This window comes from Phycodurus eques, chromosome 4 (genome assembly GCF_024500275.1).
Source record: "Phycodurus eques isolate BA_2022a chromosome 4, UOR_Pequ_1.1, whole genome shotgun sequence".
Classification (NCBI taxonomy): domain Eukaryota; kingdom Metazoa; phylum Chordata; class Actinopteri; order Syngnathiformes; family Syngnathidae; genus Phycodurus; species Phycodurus eques.
Window position 1 is genome coordinate 15,577,737 of NC_084528.1, and position 20,987 is coordinate 15,598,723.

A 20,987-nucleotide genomic window follows, 5' to 3' on the forward strand; every position below is an offset into this window, starting at 1 on the left:
AGATTGAAAATTGATTAATTCAATTACTAATTACATTATATATTTCTATGTATTTAATTAAAATTTTTTTTTTTTTTTTTTTTTTTTTTTTTTTTTTTTTTTTTTTTTTTTTTACACCTCAAGCAGTCCAGTAAGTAGGGCCAAGCCAATGCTTAACAAGGGCATGGGCAGATGTCAGGCCAGTGTGTGTCAATCTGGATGACATCATCCATTTGTATCCTCTAAGCCTTGCACTTTGAGCACGTGAGTAGTGGGGGTTCTTTACCTGCCATGGCTAACAAGATCTCCCTCATTAAGTGCTTATCTGTGCAGGAGAGAAGAAGGGTCATCTTGCAGGATAGAAAACACACAAGGAAGGAAGCGAGAAAGCAGGCAGGAGCCTTTACAACAACAACAACTTTTATTTTTGATACTTGTTGTGTTTGAAGGGTAGACGTGGAGGCCATCTGTTAGGATCAGGATTTATGCTGTAAGCGTTTGACAACTCTGACCACCTACCTGCATCCACCGGTAAGACTGAGCATGTTTGTCATTGATACACACTTCATCTTTCACTGCCTGCACATTAGCCTCTGCATGCATTACTGTATGTGTGTTTGTGTTTGTGTGTGTGACCAGTGTTCTTGTCCAGGTTTCCATCTGACTTAATACTGCCTGCCAGCATCTTCTGGTCGCCCTGATCCATGCAACATGACTGAAGGAGAGAAGCACAACACAAGCCGCCATCAACAAGTTTAAATAAGTAAGTCAGATTCATTCATATCACCCTTTTCTATGGTCACGTACCGAATGAAAAAGGGTAAGAGACTATTAAAGCTATCAGGAGTAGAGCCCAGGCCTCCATCAAGGCTGAAAAATTCATGCAAGCTTTTTTTCATCAATACAGTGGTGCCTTGAGAAACGGATTTAATTCGTTTTATGACCCTGCCCGTGACTCAAAACACTCGTATCTAAAATCATTTTTCCCCATTAAAATGAATTGAAATGGGGAAAAACAGCAACACAAACGTGAAAAAAATACATTATAAAAACATAAAGTACTGACAATCAAATATAATCTAAGGAAATCTAACAGCAATATTTCATGCTTCCATTCAATGGACATTGTGCTGTTCCTTCTGGTATCCATGTTTTGGCCACCTGGGAGCAGTGTAAAATGCACATAGTGTACAGATATCCATGGAGGTGATCGAGACTAAGTAAACCGCAGTAATATCAGTTGTTCTTCGCAGAGGATAAATAATATATACCTGTGAGTATTGTTGTTGTCCGTCCAAATGTGTTGCTCAACTGTTTGTGGTCAAATATCTGTTGCTCACAGGGTTACAACACTGCAACGCCGATGCTATTTGTTAGCCCGTCGATAGCGATTCCCATTGTCAGCATTAAGCTAAACGAACTTTTCCAAAGCAACGCTGTGTGGTTGTTTTAAATTCACAATGTGTAATTCTCTTGGTTTTATGTTTAGTGTGACAATAAACCTCAATTGGTGTGGCAATAAACAGCTTGAAGCAAGCACTTGGTCCCTTTTTTGAGCAATCGTTAACGATCTGTCAAACTGCTACTAATTACAAAATGAGTTGAGTTCACCGCCACCATACAGTCTCAAAATTTTGCTCTGAAGTCAAAAGCAAAAAATTGGCCAAACGACAGCGCCGACTGTATTTCGAAAAAATTCTAAGCCATATCACTTGGGTCTCAGTGCACCTTTGTACATTCTTTCCTGGCTCCAACGCAAGCAGACTGTAACAGCAAGAAAGAGAACAAGAATAAATACAGCGCTTGGAAGAGGAAGCAATGAACAAACTAGCTGAACAAGAGGCAGAAGCTGTAAGGCGTCGTGGCGTTTGGAACGAGAAGCCGAAGACTTGAAACGAAGAATCCAGATAGAACACGAGAAACCTAAAATCAAAGCCCAAATGACGGCAGAACATGCAGACCTCCAAATAACCCTTGATGAAGGGAAAAGAAAGCTACAGCAGTTGGAAACAATGAAAGGTAAGTGCAGCACAAGTGAGAATAGAAGTGTACAGTCAAGCCATACAACTTGTCAACCAGTCAAGAGAACTTTGCAGCACTGGGAAGCTGAGACTGCACAAGTAAGACTCAAACGGCAAACGTGTCATGGCGAGCATCCCGGAAAAGGAATGTGCTTCGGAGTACTACATGTGGAGACAGCTCTTGGAGTAGAATGGTGTGTTACATCTGACACCTTCCAGTTCAGAGTCCAAGTAAAGCCCCATCCACTGACAAGACGAGGTGTGCTCTCAACTGTAACCTCTATATATGACCCCCTTGAGTTTGTCGCACCCTTTGTCCTTGTTAGGAACCAAGTTCCCCAACAGATGTGCAGAGACATTGTTGACTGGGATGAAGAGCTACCAAAAATTCCTAAGACCCCAGTGGGAGTTATGGCTGAGAGACCTACCAAATGTGTCTGAGGCACACGTCAAAAGATGCTACAACCCCCAATTCCAATGAAGTTGGGTCGTTGTGTTAAACATAAATAAAAACAGAATAGAATGATTTTCAAATCATGTTCAACCTATATTTAATTGAATACACCACAAAGACAATATATTTAATGTTCAAACTGATCAACTTTATTGTTTTTAGCAAATAATCATTAACTTCTAGTCTAGCACTCTTTTACTACGAAGCCACGCTGTTGTCACACGTGCAGAATGTGGTTTGGAATTGTCTTGCTGAAATAAGATGGGGTGTCCATGAAAAAGACGTTGCTTGGATGGCAGCATATGTTTCTCCAAAACCTGTATATACCTTTCAGCATTAATGGTGCCTTCAAAGATGTGTAAATTACCCATGCCATTGCCGCTAACACAGCCCCATACCATCACAGATGCTGGCTTTTGAACTTTGGGTCCATAACAGTCCGGATGGTTCTTTTCCTCTTTGGCCCGGAGGACACGACGTCCACAATTATCAAAAACAATTTGAAATGTGGATTTGTCGGACCCCAGAACACTTTTCCACTTTGCGTCAGTCCAACTTAGATGAGCTCGGGCCCAGAGAAGCCGGTGGCGTTTCTGGGTGTTGTTGATAAATGGCTTTTGCTTTGCATAGTCGAGTTTCAAGTTGCACTTACGGATGTAGCGCCGAACTGTATTTACTGACATTGGTTTTCTGAAGTGTTCCTGAGCCCATGTGGTGATATCCTTTGAACATTGATGTCGGTTTTTGATGCAGTGCCGCCTGAGGGATCAAAGGTCACGGACATTCAATGTCCTTTTTTTGTTCTTATTTTTGTAAATATTGTGAATGGTATCATTATTTTTGTACAGTTTTCACGATGCCATTGGAGATTAGATGTCTTCAATAAACCCGTTCAAGAAAACTGCTTGTGTTTGTCGTACCTGCGGGGAAATTATACAGTGCAAGCAATCCTAAATATCATTGCCATCAGACAGAATTCTCGCATCGCCAAAACCATTATTTTTCATGACTTTTTAAACATCATTAAAGTTGGTATTATAGCCTATATTGCTATCATTTACTGTATACCAACATTAACACATTTCCTCAAAGCTATGTTTAATCGCAGATAGGACATTTTTGATTTATTTGCATGGAGATAGGAGAATACGCTTTCATTGATAAGAATATTCGAACACAGACGTCAGTGCTGCCAGCAGCGTTCATCCAAGTCCGCGGTCGTGTTGAGCCTTTCGACAAGAGAAAAGGCTTTAATCGTTAACCAAAGCTAACGACTGTAGTAACATGAATCTGTGAAGTGAATCTGCATGCAAAACCTTTGTGGCTAAAGGGCTTCCTTATGCATTGAAGTGATCAATTTTTAACAAAGCAGGCATACTCAAATGTATCTGGGGTGGAAAAAAAATCAAATCACGTTAGCTATTTTCAATAAGACACTGCATGTTTATTGTGTTTGTAGATCATGGAGTCTGTGACGAGAGTGAAGAAGTCTCTACGCGCGCCCATCAGGAAGCTCACCAGCTGTGTGAGTACCATGAGCAACAGGAAGTTGTGTGCCAAACGCCGGTACCACAGAGCTAGACGTGGTGGAGGACAAGGAGGCTGCGGCAGGTCGAGGAAGGCCCCTCCTCGACGAACAGCCGATGCCGAATATCCACCGGTGGTTCGCTCTTACCAGGCAGACTTGGAGAAGGAGAGGCAAGTCTTGCATATCACAATCGTCTTTCCTCTTTACTTTTCATCGTAAATATTAGGTAAACATTAGTGATCAGAAGGTGGTACGGTGGACGACTGGTTAGCACAGCCGCCTCACAGATCTGAGGACCCGGATTCAAATGGAGTTTGCATGTTCTCCCCGTGCCTGCGTGGGTTTTCTCCGGGTACTCCGGTTTCCTCCCACATTCCAAAAACGCATGGTAGGTTAATTGAAGACTCTAAAATTGCCCATAGGTGTGAATGTGAGTGCGAATTGTTGCTTGTTTGTATGTGCCCTGCGATTGGTTGGCGACCAGTTCACGGTGTACCCTGCCACTCGCCCGAAGTTAGCTGGCATATGCTCCAGCACACCCGCGACCCTAGTGAGGAGAAGCGGTACAGAAAATGGATGGATGTGTATATTATGTGTGTATAGTTATAACATTACAGAAAATGGATGGATGGATAGTAATTAGAATGGCACTGAGTGGACGCTGAAAAAAAAATACGAGACCTATTCCACTCCAGCCCTCTTAAGTGGGGGTAAAGAAAATGTTTCCTGGGAGTGTTACTAGGAATCCCACGTGTGTTCCTGGCAGGACACAACCTGCTCCGATATTACGATGCCAAAATAACCAATCATTGTGCGTCGCTGCACTATGATTGGTTGTTGTACTTAGGTGTGACGGGGTTAATGTTTCCCACTAACCTTTTTATTTCGTACGAATGTGAATACATTTTTGTGATGGTCCTCACGTTACATCTGCGTAGCCTGCCCTTCGCACGATGCAGGAGCCAATCATGTTGCAGCGGGGCGTGTCTTGGGATTCCTCGTGCTTCCAGGGAGGCACATTGTTTTAGCGAACTAGCTCACATGCTAGCTATTTAACTAAGAACAATAGATGACAATAACCCCCTTTTAGGTTGCTAGCTCATTCACATGCTAACTAACTCAAACACTATACTGGAGGAGAAGGATCAAATTTTGGCTAGCGACCAAGCTCACATGCTAAGTGACTTAAAGCAATGCATCACACGATTTAATGGTAACTAACTAGCCCACACGCTTACTATTTAACTGCAAGCTACACATCACAGGACATATAACTAACTAACTAACGAACAATGACTTATAAATAACAGTTTACCTTGTGCAATTTTGCATTTGGCGGAATTAATAGTTAACACTTTATAGCACTCTTAAAAGTTAAAAATCTTTATCCGTGACATTTACTGTATATGAGTACCTGTGACTTTTCTTGATGATGGGTGGATAAAGAAAATCCTCTTTGTGTGTTGTGTTTGAATGACACCAGCCTGAGCGGACGTATTAGAGGAAGAGAGCTCAGTCCGCAGAGCCTCACGTTTCCTTTTAAGTATGTTTGTTCACTTCCAGAAAACTGCGTGAAGCCATGAACGCTCAGAAGAATGCAGAGAGAGCAGCCATGAGAGTTCACTTCAGGAGAAAATATCATCTAGCAGAGGTGTGTTTGTGTAACACTCAGGAGATAGCCATACAATTGCAGCAAGGTGAATGATTGTATAAAAATGTTGGAAATGTTAATTATTGGGTCTGTAGACAGGTGCTGTATATATAAAAAAAAAAAACAATCAAGCTCAATACATGCTGATATTTTGAATAGTGGTGACGACGACATGCGTTCGGCGGGGATACGAACCGCTACCCGCAATGTTCATTTGGCTTTCTAAACATATTCATGACTTCATCTTGGACTCATTTTTACTGCAAAATTATTTTGCCGGCCTATTTTGCATTTATGCTCATGACGCTTATGGTCGTCACAAGCTTTTGTCAAAGTGGCCACAAGAGTTTAAACGAATTTCACGAATAAATGATTTTGCTTCTCATCTTTCAAATGACTTTAAGCCAGCAGTTAGGAAATGCACATTTTAGTGTAACCCTGCATCAAGATTTACTCACATTTAATGACATCTAATGCAAGAACTTGATCCAAAATTCTTGACAGACAGATAATAATAAATTAAGTAGCAGCAGTTATGAATACAAAATACATTTTCTCTCCCCCAAAATTCAAAAGTCTCTATTCAGATTTACGGCACCAAACATTGAAAATGAGCAGTAACAGTGTATGTGGCAAGAGTACACATAATGTAATACTGTATATGCAGACATGAATATCAGCTGTATATGAATAAAGAAAAAGTACTCATGTTGTTGGGGATCAACAAAAGGCAGCATGCAGAATCAGAATCAGAATCTTAACAACAATAATACTCTAATTAATACTATTAGCTTCTTTAGGACAGAATCTTTTGATACAGCTCTTGTATGAAATGTCATGAGCTAAAGCGAGAGTAGAAATAAAATACAATGTTGTTTCTTCAAGACACACGTGCTACAAAAAAAATGAGAGTTATGTTTTGTTCTGTATCATTAAGAATTCCAAGGACGGTAGCCACCTGAAGTGCGTTGGCGGCAACGTGTCGCTCCCCCGTGAGCTGTCCAACCTGGTACGTCCCGACAACAAGACGAAGGATGACGGCTTCAACCTGCTCGGCGCCTTCCAAGGCCTCCGCTTGGGCCCGCTGGCGGGGGGCAAACGCGGCAAACACGCCACGGCTGCCACGCCCCAGAGAGCGCAGGCTTGTCAAGTCATGTGACTGAGACAATGTATCACATGCCGCTGTACAGACTTTCTGAAATAACCATCTTATGGTCCACCACAAGCATTGTTCTATTTTTTAATAATACAGTAATGTCTTTATGGAATCATATTTGGTCATTTGAATCAAAATGGACGCTGCACATCTCCCTATAAGGCAGTAGAATCATGTCTCTCCCAGCCAATCAATCAAGAGAGGTAGTGGAATATCTGTAATTAAAATATCAATTTCATTTAAGACGTCCACCGTGCCGCCATATTCAATTGTATTACATTAAAACAATTTAATAAATGGGCACGGTGGCCTCATAGTTCTGTGGACCGGGGTTCAATCCCCGCCTGTGTGGAGTTTGCATGTTCTCCCCGTGCCTGTGCGGGTTTTCTCCGGGGATTGAACCCTCTGTAAATTGCTTTCTTAAATTGATTACAATTAATACAATGCATTTTGTAATTCAATTAAATAAATACAGTAAACAATTTTACATGTAATGGAAAAAAAAGGTTAGGCCATCCACCTCACAGTTCTGAGGACACGAGTTCAAATCCTGCCTCGCCTGTATGGAGTTTGCATGTTTCTTCAATTAAATAAAAACAGTAAAATAAATGTTTCTACATGTATTTGGGAAAAAATGGTGGCACGGTTTATATCTGCCCTGCGATTGGCTGGCGACCAGTTCAGGGTGTACCCCGCCTACTGCCCGCGGTTAGCTGGGATAGGCTCCAGCATACCCGCGACCCTAGTGAGGATAAGCGGTGTAGAAAATGGGTGGATTGGGGAAAAAAATAGTATAAGTAAAAAAAAAAAAAAAAAATAGTATAAGTAAAAAAATATAATACAATTAAAATGTGACTGATTGTACATATAAATTTGTTTTTACAAATGACCTGGCCCATCTCTCCACAAAGGTTTTCTCACCCCTGGTATACGTGATAATATCCATCCATCCATTATCTGAGCCGCTTCTCCTCACAAGGGTCGCGGTCGCGCTGGAGCCTATCCCAGCTATCATCGGGCAGGAGGCGGGGTACCCCCTGAACTGGTTGCCAGCCAATCGCAGTACGTGATAACAGTTTTGTTTAATATGGTTAAACAAATCTTTTTTGCAGTGAGCTGCTGTGGGTGGATAAATATTTGTTCATACAAGGTTGTATAGTAAGAAGTAGCAGGTCAAATGTCAATGAAATTGTTGGCAAATATTAAAATAAAGCTTTATTTGTCCAGCTGGATGTCCTCTCGCGAGTCTTTTCAGGACAGCAGGAATGTGTTGTCATTCTCTTGAACTGGCCACCTTCACATTCATAAATCATCACTTCCTATCAGGAAGAGCGCATCCAAGGATTACTGGAGGCGGGAAGTCGGCAATAAACCGGACCTCACATGTGGTTCGCCCCCGGTGAGGAGCATGTCCAACGCGGTGAGGATGTCCAACGCGGTGAGAATGTGCGTCCGAGCGCGGCTCTGTGGCCCTGCAGCCTCCAGGGCGCTCAACGTGATGGTGGGGGGAAAAGGAGCAGAAAACGTTAGAGTGACGAGGAGCTTTGAGGAGATCCCGAACACTGGCAGGAACAGATGGCTCAACCTGGTCACATTCTGGAGGGAAGGTCGCTTCAGGCTGCTTCACAAGCACATGGAGAGCTCCTTCAACACACTCGGACCCATCTACAGGTACCGCTTGGCCACGACGAGGAAAGGTTTGGATCGCCAGCTGATCCTCTCCATTGATAGATGACGAAAGCTTTGGATCAATTGGAACATCTCTACAGACAGGGAAGAACATGATGTACTATGCTTTGGATTATGATGTGATTGATCCTCTCCATAGATAGATAGCTAGCTCGAAAGATGGGTAGATACAGACAAGACGAGATAGATGACATTTGATGTGGAATGCTTTGGATTATGAATTGTTCCTTTCCATCGGTAAAGTGGGTGCAAATACTCTAGATGTGGGACTGGTTAATTCTGAACACATCCCTGGTTATAAAAGGTGGTGCGAACACTTGTGCAACCACATCATCTCGGTTGTTTTTTTTCCAACTTCCACTCTAAAATATTTTTTTTTCGCTTACATTCTGCAGGTCATCGGTCACAATAACAGTGGAAAAAAGTTTTGAAACGATAGATCTCTTTTTTTTTTTTAATATCACAAAGACCTGGCCTTTGAACAGGGGTGTGTAAAATTTTTATATTCACTGTCGAAAGCACGTGATGTGGTATATGTTGGACCATGAGCTGATCCTGTATGTGTGTGTGTGTGTGTGTGCGTGTGTGTGTGTGTGTGTGTGTGTGTGTGCGTGCATGTCAAAGGGAGCACCTTGGCCCTCAAAGCACCGTGAACATCATGTTGCCATCCGACATCGCCGAGCTGTTCCGCTACGAAGGCCTCACCCCGCAACGGATGGTCCTGCAGCCATGGGCCACGCACCGGGAGACCCGCGGGCACGAGAAAGGAGTCTTCCTCAAGTCAGCACCCTTCGCTCTCTTGCACACACTCACATACACCCCAACCTTACTGACTGTCTGGTTTCTCGTCAGGAACGGTGCCGAGTGGCGTGCCGACCGGCTGCTGCTCAACAAGGAGGTGATGTTGAGCGCGGCCGTCAAGAGTTTCCTCCCCGACATGGACGAGGTGGCGAGGGATTTCTGCCGGATGATCAAGGGCAGGGTGGAGGGCCAGGGAAGAGGAACGCACGGCGAAAGCAGCTTGACCTTCAACCCCGGTCCAGACATCTTTGCCTTTGCACTGGAAGGTCAGAGTTTACATATGCTCCCGCTCTATTCATCCAGCTATTTTCCTTGAGAGACAGTGTAACTTTCACAGCTCTCTCTCTTCTTGTGCGTGCAGTGTATCAAGAAAACAGAGTGCTTCACTTTTTCCACATTTTGTTACATTATACCCTTATTCCGAAATGGATTAAACAAAACTGCCTTACAAATTCTCCACACAACACCCCATAATCACAATATAAAAGGCTTTTTTGGGGGGAGATTTTAGCAAATGTACTAAAAGGAAAAATAGGACAACTCAACCAAATAAATGTTCTTGAGTGGCCCAGCCAGAGGCCAGAATTGAATTTGATTAAACATCTCTGAAAAAGATCTCTAAATGGACGCTCCCCGTCCAACCTGAGAGGTACTGCAAAGAGGAATGTGCTAAACTGCCCAAAGATAATTGTGCCAAGCTTGTGGCGTCATATTTAGAAAAGGCTTTAATAGCTGCCAAAGGTATGTCAACAAAGTATTAAGCAAAGACTGTGAATAGTTGTAGGTATGTGTGATTTCTCATTTTTTCATTTGTAATATATTTGAAAACACACACAAAAATGCTCATCTCATGACTATGGTGTTTTTTTGTGGAGAATTTCGAGGAAAAAATGCATTCAATTTTGGAGTAAGGTTGTAACATAAAATGTGGAGAATAATTGATGCTCTGTAAATACATTCCGTGAGCACCGTATGAGCGCTTAGCATAGGACACGTGCCAGGTCACGCATGCTCAAAAATAGAAGTGAGACAAAGTCACACATGACACATTTACAAGTGTGATGCTTGTGTGACTCACTTGTATGCATCTGCGCATGTTTGAAGGCTAGGTTATTGACTTTGGGTCATAGCACCCTGCTTGTCGAAAAAGGCCTCAGCCAGGTGTGAAGCTACTGCTTGTCTCCCTGGTGTGTTTCCAGCATGTCTGATAGATGTAAAACTGAATGAAAACATGCCCTCAGTATAAAAAGACAGGATGAAAAATTTGCTTCACAACCCTAGTCCCAGGCTCAGAAGCTCCTCGCATATGGTCAAAGGCTCTAGCTCGCTGATGACTGAAAGATATTGGCCAATGATTGATGCTCAGTATCAAAAAGGCCATACTCTAGGGTCAAAAGCCTTCAGGTCAGGACTGAAAGGCCCAAGCCAAGGATCAAAAGGCTATTGTCCCAGGTCGAAAGGCTCTAGCTCAGGATCAAAAGGCTTAAACCCAGAATCTAAAGGCTCAATTGCAGAATCAAAAAGCTCTGTCTCAGGATCAAAAGGCTCTAGCTCAGGGTCCAAAGGCTCTCGCTCAGGATCACAAGGCTCAAGCCCAGAATAAAAAAACTCTAGTCCAGTATCAAAATGCTTTACCCTGGGATCAAAAGAGCTCTTGCTCAGGTTTGAGGGTCAAATGTCCAGTATTGGTAGACTGCAAGGCAAGATGTAGCAAGTTTATTTGTATAGCACCATTCATATACAAGGCAAAATCCATAGTTTTTTAGAGGCAAAGAAGTAACAATTATGAACAAGATAAAAATAAAAGATGAAATTCAAGATAAACCCCAACATAAAAGCATCTTGCTTGATGTTCAGCTTCAGCTCTTCAACAGTCCGGGGTCTCCGTTGTCGTATTTTACCCTTCATAATGCGCCACACATTTTCAATGGGAGACAGGTCTGGACTGCAGACAGGCCAGTCTAGTACTTTTACTAGGAAGCCACGCTGTTGTAACACGTGCAGAATGTGGTTTGGCATTGTCTTGCTGAAATAAGCAGGGGCGTCCATGAAAGAGACCTTGCTTGGATGGCAGCATATGTTTCTCCAAAACCTATATGTACCTTTCAGCATTAATGGTGCCTTCACAGATGTGTAAGTTACCCATGCCATTGGCACTAACACGGCCCCATACCATCACAGATGCTGGCTTTTGAACTTTGTGTCCATAACAGTCCGGATGGTTCTTTTCCCCTTTGGGCCGGAGGACACGACGTCCACAATTTCCAAAAACAATTTGAAATGTGGATTTGTCGGACCCCAGAACACTTTTCCACTTTGAATCAGTTCATCTTAGATGAGCTCGGTGGCGTTTCTGGGTATTGTTGATAAATGGCTTTTGCTTTGCATAGTAGAGTTTCAAGTTGCACTTACGGATGTAGCGCCGAACTGTATTTACTGACATTGGTTTTCTGAAGTGTTCCTGAGCCCATGTGGTCATATCCTTGACACACTGATATCGGTTTTTGATGCAGTGCCGCCTGAAGGATCGAAGGTCACGGGCATTCAATGTTGTTTTTTGGCCTTCCCGCTGACATGCAGTGATTTCTCCAGATTCTCTGAACCTTTTGATGATATTATGGACTGTAGATGATGAAATCCCTAAATTCCTTGCAATTGTACGTTGAGGAACATTGCCCTTAAAATGTTCGACTATTTTCTCACGCACTTGTTCACAAAGAGGTGAACCTTGTCCCATCTTTTGCTTGTGAATTCAGAGAAGCTCCTTTTATACCCAATCATGGCACCCACCTGTTCCCAATTAGCCTGTTTACCTGTGGGATGTTCCATTCCTCAACTTTCTCAATCTTTTTTGCCACCTGTCCCAGCTTTTTTCTGAACGTGTTGCAACCATAATATTCTAAGTTAATGATTATTTGCTAAAAAAAAATAAAGTTTATCAGTTTGAACATTAAATATATTATCTTTGTAGTGTATTCAATTAAATATAGGTTGAACATGATTCGCAAGTCATTGTATTCTGTTTTTATTTATGTTTAACACACGTCCAACTTCATTGGAATTGGGGTTGTATGTTACTAATGGTTTGCTCCTCCCCCATATGTGCGATCCCTCCACGCAGCTAGCTGCTACATTCTCTACGGGGAGCGCATCGGCCTTTTCTCATCAAAGCCTCCCATGGAGTCTCAGAAGTTCATCTGGGCAGTGGAAAGAATGCTGACCACCACAGTGCCCCTCTTATACCTGCCTTCCCCCCTGCTGGGCCGCCTCGGGACCTCCTTGTGGACCCAGCACGCCACTGCATGGGACCACATCTTCAGCCACGGTAGTGTTGGGGGAATGTTTTTTTTTTGTTTTCTAACCTTGGGCTGTTGTCTTACACAGTATTGGGGAGGAATGACATTTTGATAAAATAATATAAGCCTTAGTCAACGCAAGCTAGCTCTTGGTCTGAAAAGATGACAACCGCCATGTGACATGTAACGCTACTCTTGAGGGCTAGGTATCACAGCTACCAAACTCGACCCCTCCCATTGGGTAGGTTTAGGGACTGAATGCTGGTTTGGGCTCCAATAATTTTCTGACAGTAACGGGTTTCACGCTCATGTCCCCTGTGGGCAAGTAATAATTAGTAAGTAGTTTTTTTCCCCCGTTGTTTTCAAAGTGGGTAAAGTGAACCAGGACCAAGACCAAAATTCTGCAAGTTCACACCCCCTTGAAAGGGTTTATAATTGCCTATAGATGCCACAAGATGGTGACAAAGCACTACGTTTGTTTTAATGAAGCTCCTCAACTCACTTCAACCCAGTTCCTTGGCAGCAAGATAGCAGCAAAACTAGTTTTATTGTTCTGGCCTGAGCACAAGAACTGCAAATGCTAGAGTTTTTCAGCTGATAACAAAGAATAGGTCCCCACCAAAGAGAAAAAAAAAAGAAAACATTTGAATGTGAAGTTGTGAACGCGAACTGCAAATATGTGGTGGCAGTGGGGGGTGTGGGGATGGTGGAGCTTCGCCCGCCCACCCTCGGATCCGCCGGGGTGTGCTGGTCTAGGAAATTACAAAGATTGGTCTAACCCACCCGTGCTGGAGTTAAACAAGTACTTTTACCATTCTTTGTTTTTTTTTCTTTTCAAGTACAGTATCTGTACTTCTACTTATGTACAGTGCAAGTGCTTCTGCAACCTCTGTCTTTCAGCCGAAGCGAGGATGAAAAGGGGCTTCCAGCGCCTGTCCTCCAGACCCGCTCCCAGCTCCGATGTAGGCAAGTCCACTGGAGTCCTGGGGAAGCTCCTGGAGAAAGGACAGTTATCTGGCGAGGCCATCAAAGCCAACATCACTGAACTGATGGCCGGAGCGGTGGACACGGTGTGTGAATGTCACTACCAGTCTGCTTATATTTGTGTATTGATTGTGTGTTTCTGTTCAGACGGCTGTACCATTGCAGTTTGGTCTGTTTGAGCTGGCTCGTAACCCCGCGGTGCAGGAGAGCGTCAGGCGTCAGGTGACAGAGTCTATGGGCCAGGCTGGTGGTGACCCTCAGAAAGCCCTGGATGGGGCGCCGCTACTTAAAGGCACTGTCAAGGAGATTCTCAGGTAAGCCACTAACAAATAAATAATAATAATGATAACAATACTTTTTGTTTTTTACGTTTTTGTCTTTAAGTGATAGTCATGTAAAGATAATTACTACAAAAAACACTTTAAGATACACACATTCATTAAATCCCTTCCCATGGGCTCACCACCTGTGGGAGGGGCCATAGGGGTCGGGTGCAGTGTGAGCTGGGCGGTGGCCGAAGGCGGGGACCTTGGCGATCCGATCCCCGGCTACAGAAGCTGGCTCTAGGGACGTGGAATGTCACCTCTCTGGCAGGGAAGGAGCCTGAGCTGGTGTGTGAGGTCGAGAAGTTCCGACTAGATATAGTCAGGCTCGCCTCCACACACGGCTTGGGCTCTGGTACCAGTCCTTTCGAGAGGGGTTGGACTCTCTTCCACTCTGGAGTTGCCCACGGGGAGAGGCGCCGAGCAGGTGTGGGTATACTTATGAACCCCCGGCTCGGCGCCTGTATGTTGGGGTTCACCCCGGTGGACATGAGGGTAGCCTCCCTCCGCCTTCGGGTGGGGGGACGGGTCCTGACTGTTGTTTGTGCCTATGCACCAAACAGCAGTTCAGAGTACCCACCCTTTTTGGAGTCCTTGGAAGCGGTGCTGGAGAGCGCTCCCGCTGGGGACTCTACCGTTCTGCTGGGGGACTTCAATGCTCACGTGGGCAATGACATTGAGACCTGGAAGGGCATGATTGGGAGGAACGGCCCCCTCGATCAGAACCCTAGCGGTGTTCTGTTATTGGACTTCTGTGCTCATCACGGATTGTCCATAACGAACACCATGTGCAAGCATGAGGGTGTCCACACGTGCACTTGGGACCAGGACACCCTAGGTCGCAGTTCGATGATCGACTTTGTGGTCGTGTCATCGGACTTGCGGCCGCATGTCTTGGACACTCGGGTGAAGACAGGGGCGGAGCTGTCAACTGAGGCGTGGCCCAATGGTTAAGATCATCGCCTGCCACTGTGGGGGAACTAGGTTCAAGACCCCGACTGGGCCATCCGCCAACATACGCTGTTGTGTCCTTGAGCAAGACACTGATACCCGTAAATGCTCCCCGGGCGCTTCAGCTGCCCCCTCCTCCAGTGTGTTCCACTAACATGTGAATGTGTTCACTGTGATGGGTGAAATGCAGAGAACAAATTTCGTGTGCATGCATTCATGTTCATGACAATAAAGGTGATTCTTCTTCTTCTGATCACCACCTGGTGGTGTGTTGGCTTCAATGGTGGGGGAAGATGCCGGTCCGACGTGGCAGGCCCAAACGTATTGTGAGGGTCTTCTGGGAACGTCTGACAGAACCCCCTGTCCGAAGGAGTTTCAACTCCCACCTCCGGCAGAACTTCACCCACGTCTCGGGGGAGGCGGGAGACATTGAGTCCGAGCGGACCATGTTCTGTGCCTCTATTGCCGAGGCGGCCGACCGGAGCTGTGGCCGTAATGTAGTCGGTGCCTGTCATGGCGGCAATCCCTGGACCCGTTGGTGGACACCAACGGTGAGGGATGCCGTCAAGCTGAAGAAGGAGTCCTATCGGGCCTTTTTGGCCTGTGGGATTCATGAGTGAGTCTAATTGAGTGTTTAAGAGGCATGGCTCCTGTAGGTCGAGGCCCATCAGGCCGGACAACCACCGATGAAGAGGGCTGCCCCACCCAGACCCGCAGCACCAATCCCGGGACCCCCCCCCCCCCCCCCCCCCCCCCCGCCATCCCCATCACACCACCAACACTCCCCGGGAGGTCACCCCAGTGGTTCCTCCCCACCCCCGAGATCGGGAAGGAGTGAAGAAAGTCCCACCTCCACAGACACTGGAACCGCAAATACAGGGAGAAGAGAAGAAGATCCCCACTCCATGCATGTGTCCTCTCACCATGCAAACCGATCTAAAATGTGTGGGAAAATAAAAATACATAAATAAATAGAATAATAATAAAACAACAACGTTGACAACAAAGAATACAAAATTCAAAAGTTTACTTTCACACTTACGAAGATAGTCTTATTGTCAGATGGCACACTACCCAGGCAAAGGAATCAAGAATCTAGATTTAGCATGTTGAGAAAAGGTGACCAGCTATCTACGTATATATGTCATTGATTTTTTTCCTTCTGCTGATATATATATATATATATATATATATATATATATATATATATATATATATATATATCCTATGATGTTATTTAGCCACTGATTTATGTTAATAGCTTGTTTTTTTTTTCAGTTGAATAGAATTGTTTTCTTAGCAGTAGCTAATGCGACAAGTAATGATTGTGAGGACTTTATATTGTATAAGGTGTAGATTTGTGCTTTTTGTCATTCTAAACGTATTGTTAAAAATCGGTATCCAGTAGCTACGGTCAGCGGACATGGAAAGGTCTTCCCATTTGATGATTGCTAAGTGCATTGATTTCGTGCATGAAATTAATTTATAAACTTTTGCTTCACTATTTGCTCTACAAACTGGACTGTTGGTATTCTTTTTTTTAAATTATTATTCTTTTTTTTAATTGCTGCTTTTAATTTATTGTATTGAAGAAAGTTTCCGCCTGTTATTTGGAATTCTTGGAACAGTTCATCACGTGTCCTAAAAATATTATTGTTAAATAGTTGTGTGTAGGTGGTCCATGTTGTTCCCATGTAGTAAAATGAAGGGCTATATTATTAATTTTGAAGTCTGGATGATGCCAGATTTGGGAGAGCATACTGGGAGTTAATGGAGATCCTGTAGATTCTAAACTTTTCCACCAAGCCATTAAGGTGGATGCGATTATTGGGTTCTTGAAACATTTATGGCGTTTAAGACTAAATATAAATAATTTATTTGTATAAAATATGTCAAACGCGACTGAATCTTAGTAAAAACTATTTTTTATCTTCATTATTATTGGTACCATCATGATTATAATGATTATTAGTAGTATTCTCAAATACTGTCGTCTTGAGTATACAGTACAAATAATAGTTTATATTATTATTTTGTCTGTGATCAGTGTATAAATGTAAACTGTCAGCATATTTAGTTATCCTTAGTGTATTGAAACAGTACACTTCAATTAACGTTGATATTATGTTATTATATGTCTCTACTTAATATGCGCTCTGTTGGTGGACAAGTACATATAGTACACGGTACCCTTGAGAAGACAACTGTTATGTGATATTTGTTTTTCTTCTTCAGAAGTTTGAAAAAAAAGCCCCCAACAATTTCGGACTTTCATCACCTAAGTGAGGAGAAACTCCATTCTAAAATGTTGTTGTGTTGTTGCAGGCTGTACCCAGTAGGTATCACAGTTCAGCGTTACCCGGTAAAAGACATTGTTCTTCAGAATTACAACATTCCAGCAGGGGTGAGTGAGTCATGTCAACAAAGAACAAAGTTAAAGTATATTAAGTACAGCATGTGCTTTATTCTGAGCATCTTACCCCCCTCAGACCTTGGTCCAGGTGTGTCTGTACCCCATGGGGAGGAGTGCGGACGTCTTCGATGACCCGCTTAACTTTGACCCGGGTCGGTGGGCCCGCATGCGAAAGGAGGGGGGCCAGCGCAGGGCCACGTTCCGCTCGCTGGCGTTCGGCTTCGGGCCCAGACAGTGCATCGGCCGCAGGATCGCTGAGAATGAGATTCAACTGTTGCTCATGCACGTGAGTGACGCCAGGCAGCATCACCAACAAACTTGAAATAATTTTTTCACATTTAAAATCCATTATACCCAATAGGAAATAATAGAGAAAAAAAATTAGCTACTCAGGTGGATGACTGGTTAGCACATCAGCCTCACAGTTCTGAGGAGCGGGGTTGAAATCTGCCCTCGCCTGTGTGGAGTCTGTATTTTCTCCCCATGCCGGTATGGGTTTTCTCCGGGTACTCCGGTTTCCTCCCACATCCCCAAAACATGCACGGTAGTTTGATTGAAGACTCTAAATTGTCCGTAGGTGTGAATGTGAGTACGAATGGTTATTTCTTTTACATATGTGCCCTGCGATTGGCTCGCGACCAGTTCAGGGTGTAGCCCACCTCTCGCCCGGAGATAGCTGGGCTAGGTTCCAGCACGCCTGCGACTCTAGTGAGGATAAGTGGAATGGAAGGTGAATGAATGAATGAAGGTTTGCGGGAAGTCTGTGTCACGGAGGGACATAGTACAGAGGGAGCACGGCGAGACCGACTTTTTAAAGAAGCTTGATAAGGATAACAGGATCAAGAATCCGTGGAATTGGCGCTGGCTGGAATTAAACGTCGGAAAGGAATACCTTCGCGAAAATATTAGAAAGATTAAAGAACCTGGGAAGGCATACTGCATCTTGTGTCATCAGGATGTGAAGTATGGATATGGAGGAAGAATGCGCTTGGTCGATCGCTTCAACTGAAAGAAGCACGCACCGCTGGTTAAAACGAAGCAATCTAATTATAGATTAGCAGGTATTTTGCTGTCACAGTTCTATGACTTTACTACATACTTACTAACGTAGTTAACATTAGTTGTTTAACTTATATTGTTCATTTATGTAATGCATTTTATATATATATATATATATATATATATATATATATGTATGTATTCTTCGATCGTCCTGTCCCTGCAGCATAAAAACACCCCCACAGCTTGATGCTGCCACCACCAGGCTTCACTGTTGTAACTATATTGAACAGGTGATGAGCAGTGCCTGGGTTTCTCCACACAAACCGCTTAGAATTAAGGCCAAAAAGTTCTACCTTGGTCTCATCAGACCAGAGAATCTTATTTCTCACCATCTTGGAGTCCTTCAGGTGTTTTTTTAGCAAACTCCATGCAGGCTTTCATGTGTCTTGCACTGAGGAGAGGCTTCCGTCGGGCCACTGTGCCATATAGCCCCGACTGGTGGAGGGCTGCAGTGATGGTTGACTTTCTAGAACTTTCTCCCATCTCCCGACTACATCTCTGGAGCTCAGCCGCAGTGATCTTTGGGTCCTTCTTTACCTCTTCACCAAGGCTCTTCTCCCCCAATTGCCCAGTTTGGCCGGACGGACAGTTCTAGGAAGGGTTCTGGTCGTCTCAAACGTCTTCCATTTAAGGATTATGGAGCCCACTGTGGTCTTAGGAACCTTAAGTGCAGCAGAATTTGTTTTTGTAACCTTGGCCAGGTCTGTGCCTTGCCACAATTCTGTCTCTGAGCTCTTCAGGCAGTTCCTTTAACCTTATGATTCTCATTTGCTCTGACATGAACCGTGAGCTGTAAGGTCTTATATAGACAGGGGTGTGGCTTTCCTAATCAAGTCCAATCAGTATATTCGAACACAGTTGGACTCCAATGAAGGTTTAGAACCATCTCAAGGATGATCAGAAGAAATGGACAGCACCCGAGGTAAAGTCACAGCAATGGGTCTGTATACTTATGGCTGTGTGATATTTTTTTTCTGTCAATATGGGGTGCTGTGTGTACGTTAATGAGGAAAAAAATGAACTTAAATGATTTTGATGGCTGCAATATAACAAAGAGTGAAACATTTAAGGGGGTCTGAATACTTTCCATACCCACTGTGTATATATGCGTGTGTGTGTGTGTGTGTGTGTGTGTGTGTGTGTGTGTGTGTGTGTGTGTGTGTGAGAGAGACACCCCATCTGGTGAAATTTTCATGTTAATAGCACCTTCGGAATTTAATGAGAAAAATGGTGACATATTAAATACTTATTTCAGCCGCTGTTTGTAATATAATATATATATTATATTACAAACTACTATATTACTTTCTGTCAGGGCACCACATAGCTCCGCCCCTGGATATGCAACAATAAACGGTAATATTTCATACATACCTGAACCTCCATCCATCCATTTTCTGAGCCGCTTCTCCTTACTAGGGTCGCGGGCGTGCTGGAGCCTATCCCAGCTGTCACCGGGCAGGAGGCGGGGTACACCCTGAACTGGTTGCCAGCCAATCGCAGGGCACATACAAACAAACAATCATTCGAACTCACATTCACACCTACGGGCAATTTAGAGTTGTCAATTAATGCATGTTTTTGGGATGTGGGAGGAAACCGGAGTGCCCGGAGAAAACTCACGCAGGCACGGAGAGAACATGCAAACTCCACACAGGCAGGGCCGGGGATTGAACCCGGGTCCTCAGAACTGTGAGGCTGACGCTCTAACCAGTCGGCCACCGTGCCGCCTACCTGAATATTAATTAGAAATAATAACACTTAAAAATGAGAATGATTGAGTGTTTTACATATACACACATAATATACACAATGTACCGCTTCTCCTCACTAGGGTCGTGGGCGTGCTGGAGCCTATCCTAGCTATCTTCGGGAGAGGGGCGGGGTACACACTCAACTGGTTGCCAGCCAATCGCAGGGCACATATAAACAAACAACCATTCGCACTCACATTCACACCTACGGGCAATTTAGAGTCATCAATCAACCTACCGTGCATGTTTTTGGGATGTGGGAGGAAATGGGAATATCTGGAGAAATCCCACGCAGTAACGGGCAGAACGTGCTAACTCCACACAGGAGAGCCTGGGATTTGAACCCCTGTCCTCAGAACTGTGAGGCAGACGTGCTAACCAGTCGCCCACCGTGCGGCCTAATGTATACATTTTTTAAAACCTCGTCTACAAATAACTAATTAGTCACTGTGAGAACTCAAATGTGGCCTTTGACCACAAACGTTTGCCCACCCTTGCTTCTGAAATTTTACGTTGAACCCCCCCCCCCCTTTGATTTTTATTCATTTATTTTTTTTTACCACATTTTAGGCCAGGAACCTGAATTGTTTTACTTAAGAGGTTCGTTCCACTGCAGTTAGGATAAGCTACACGACATCAATAAAATGAGAAATTATTGAGGTAGTCTTGCCTTTGTTTTCCTGTTTAGATCCTGCTTAACTTCCACCTCAGTGTGTCATCTCCAAAAGACATCGACACCAAGTTTGCACTCATCCTGCAGCCCGAATCACCACCTAGCATCACCTTCAGGAAGCTCTGACACACACGTACACACACACACTCTCGACAAGAAGTGTTGTTTTGGAATAAAACAACAATTTACTCAACTCCAAGTAAAGTGTGCCTTCCTTTCCCGGTGGTTTTCATTGTGACAAAATGTCTGTCA

General features: G+C 44.0%; 2 protein-coding genes across 3 annotated transcripts; both read left to right on the forward strand.

Annotated features, from left to right (window-relative positions):
- The first annotated feature begins 222 nt into the window (after positions 1 to 222).
- On the forward strand, positions 223 to 8,015 carry LOC133401344 (complexin-3-like). Of its 2 annotated transcripts, none has more exons than XM_061674232.1 (5): positions 223 to 510; positions 619 to 742; positions 3,914 to 4,152; positions 5,546 to 5,633; positions 6,571 to 8,015. In XM_061674232.1, exons 3-5 carry the CDS (start codon positions 3,917 to 3,919, stop codon positions 6,790 to 6,792), a joined length of 546 nt encoding a protein of 181 aa, XP_061530216.1. In that variant the 5' UTR covers positions 223 to 510; positions 619 to 742; positions 3,914 to 3,916; the 3' UTR covers positions 6,793 to 8,015. The 2 variants fall into 2 exon arrangements, with proteins under 2 accessions (XP_061530216.1, XP_061530215.1); XM_061674231.1 differs by having other exon boundaries at positions 632 to 742.
- Positions 8,016 to 8,076: 61 nt separating this feature from the next.
- Positions 8,077 to 20,928, forward strand: LOC133401343 (cytochrome P450 11B, mitochondrial). Its single transcript, XM_061674229.1, has 9 exons — positions 8,077 to 8,460; positions 9,103 to 9,258; positions 9,331 to 9,545; positions 12,401 to 12,604; positions 13,476 to 13,645; positions 13,707 to 13,873; positions 17,159 to 17,237; positions 17,323 to 17,532; positions 20,751 to 20,928. Exons 1-9 carry the CDS (start codon positions 8,198 to 8,200, stop codon positions 20,859 to 20,861), a joined length of 1,575 nt encoding a protein of 524 aa, XP_061530213.1. The 5' UTR covers positions 8,077 to 8,197; the 3' UTR covers positions 20,862 to 20,928.
- The last annotated feature ends 59 nt before the right edge of the window (positions 20,929 to 20,987 follow it).

Coding starts and splice junctions, on each gene's coding strand:
- LOC133401344 (XM_061674232.1), top strand. CDS start 3,917: ATGGAGTCTGTGACGAGAGTGAAGAAGTCTCTACGCGCGCCCATCAGG. Junction 4,153..5,545: donor GCAGACTTGGAGAAGGAGAG/GCAAGTCTTGCA, acceptor GTTCACTTCCAG/AAAACTGCGTGAAGCCATGA. Junction 5,634..6,570: donor GAAAATATCATCTAGCAGAG/GTGTGTTTGTGT, acceptor TGTATCATTAAG/AATTCCAAGGACGGTAGCCA.
- LOC133401343 (XM_061674229.1), top strand. CDS start 8,198: ATGTCCAACGCGGTGAGGATGTCCAACGCGGTGAGAATGTGCGTCCGA. Junction 12,605..13,475: donor GGACCACATCTTCAGCCACG/GTAGTGTTGGGG, acceptor TCTGTCTTTCAG/CCGAAGCGAGGATGAAAAGG. Junction 13,646..13,706: donor TGGCCGGAGCGGTGGACACG/GTGTGTGAATGT, acceptor GTTTCTGTTCAG/ACGGCTGTACCATTGCAGTT.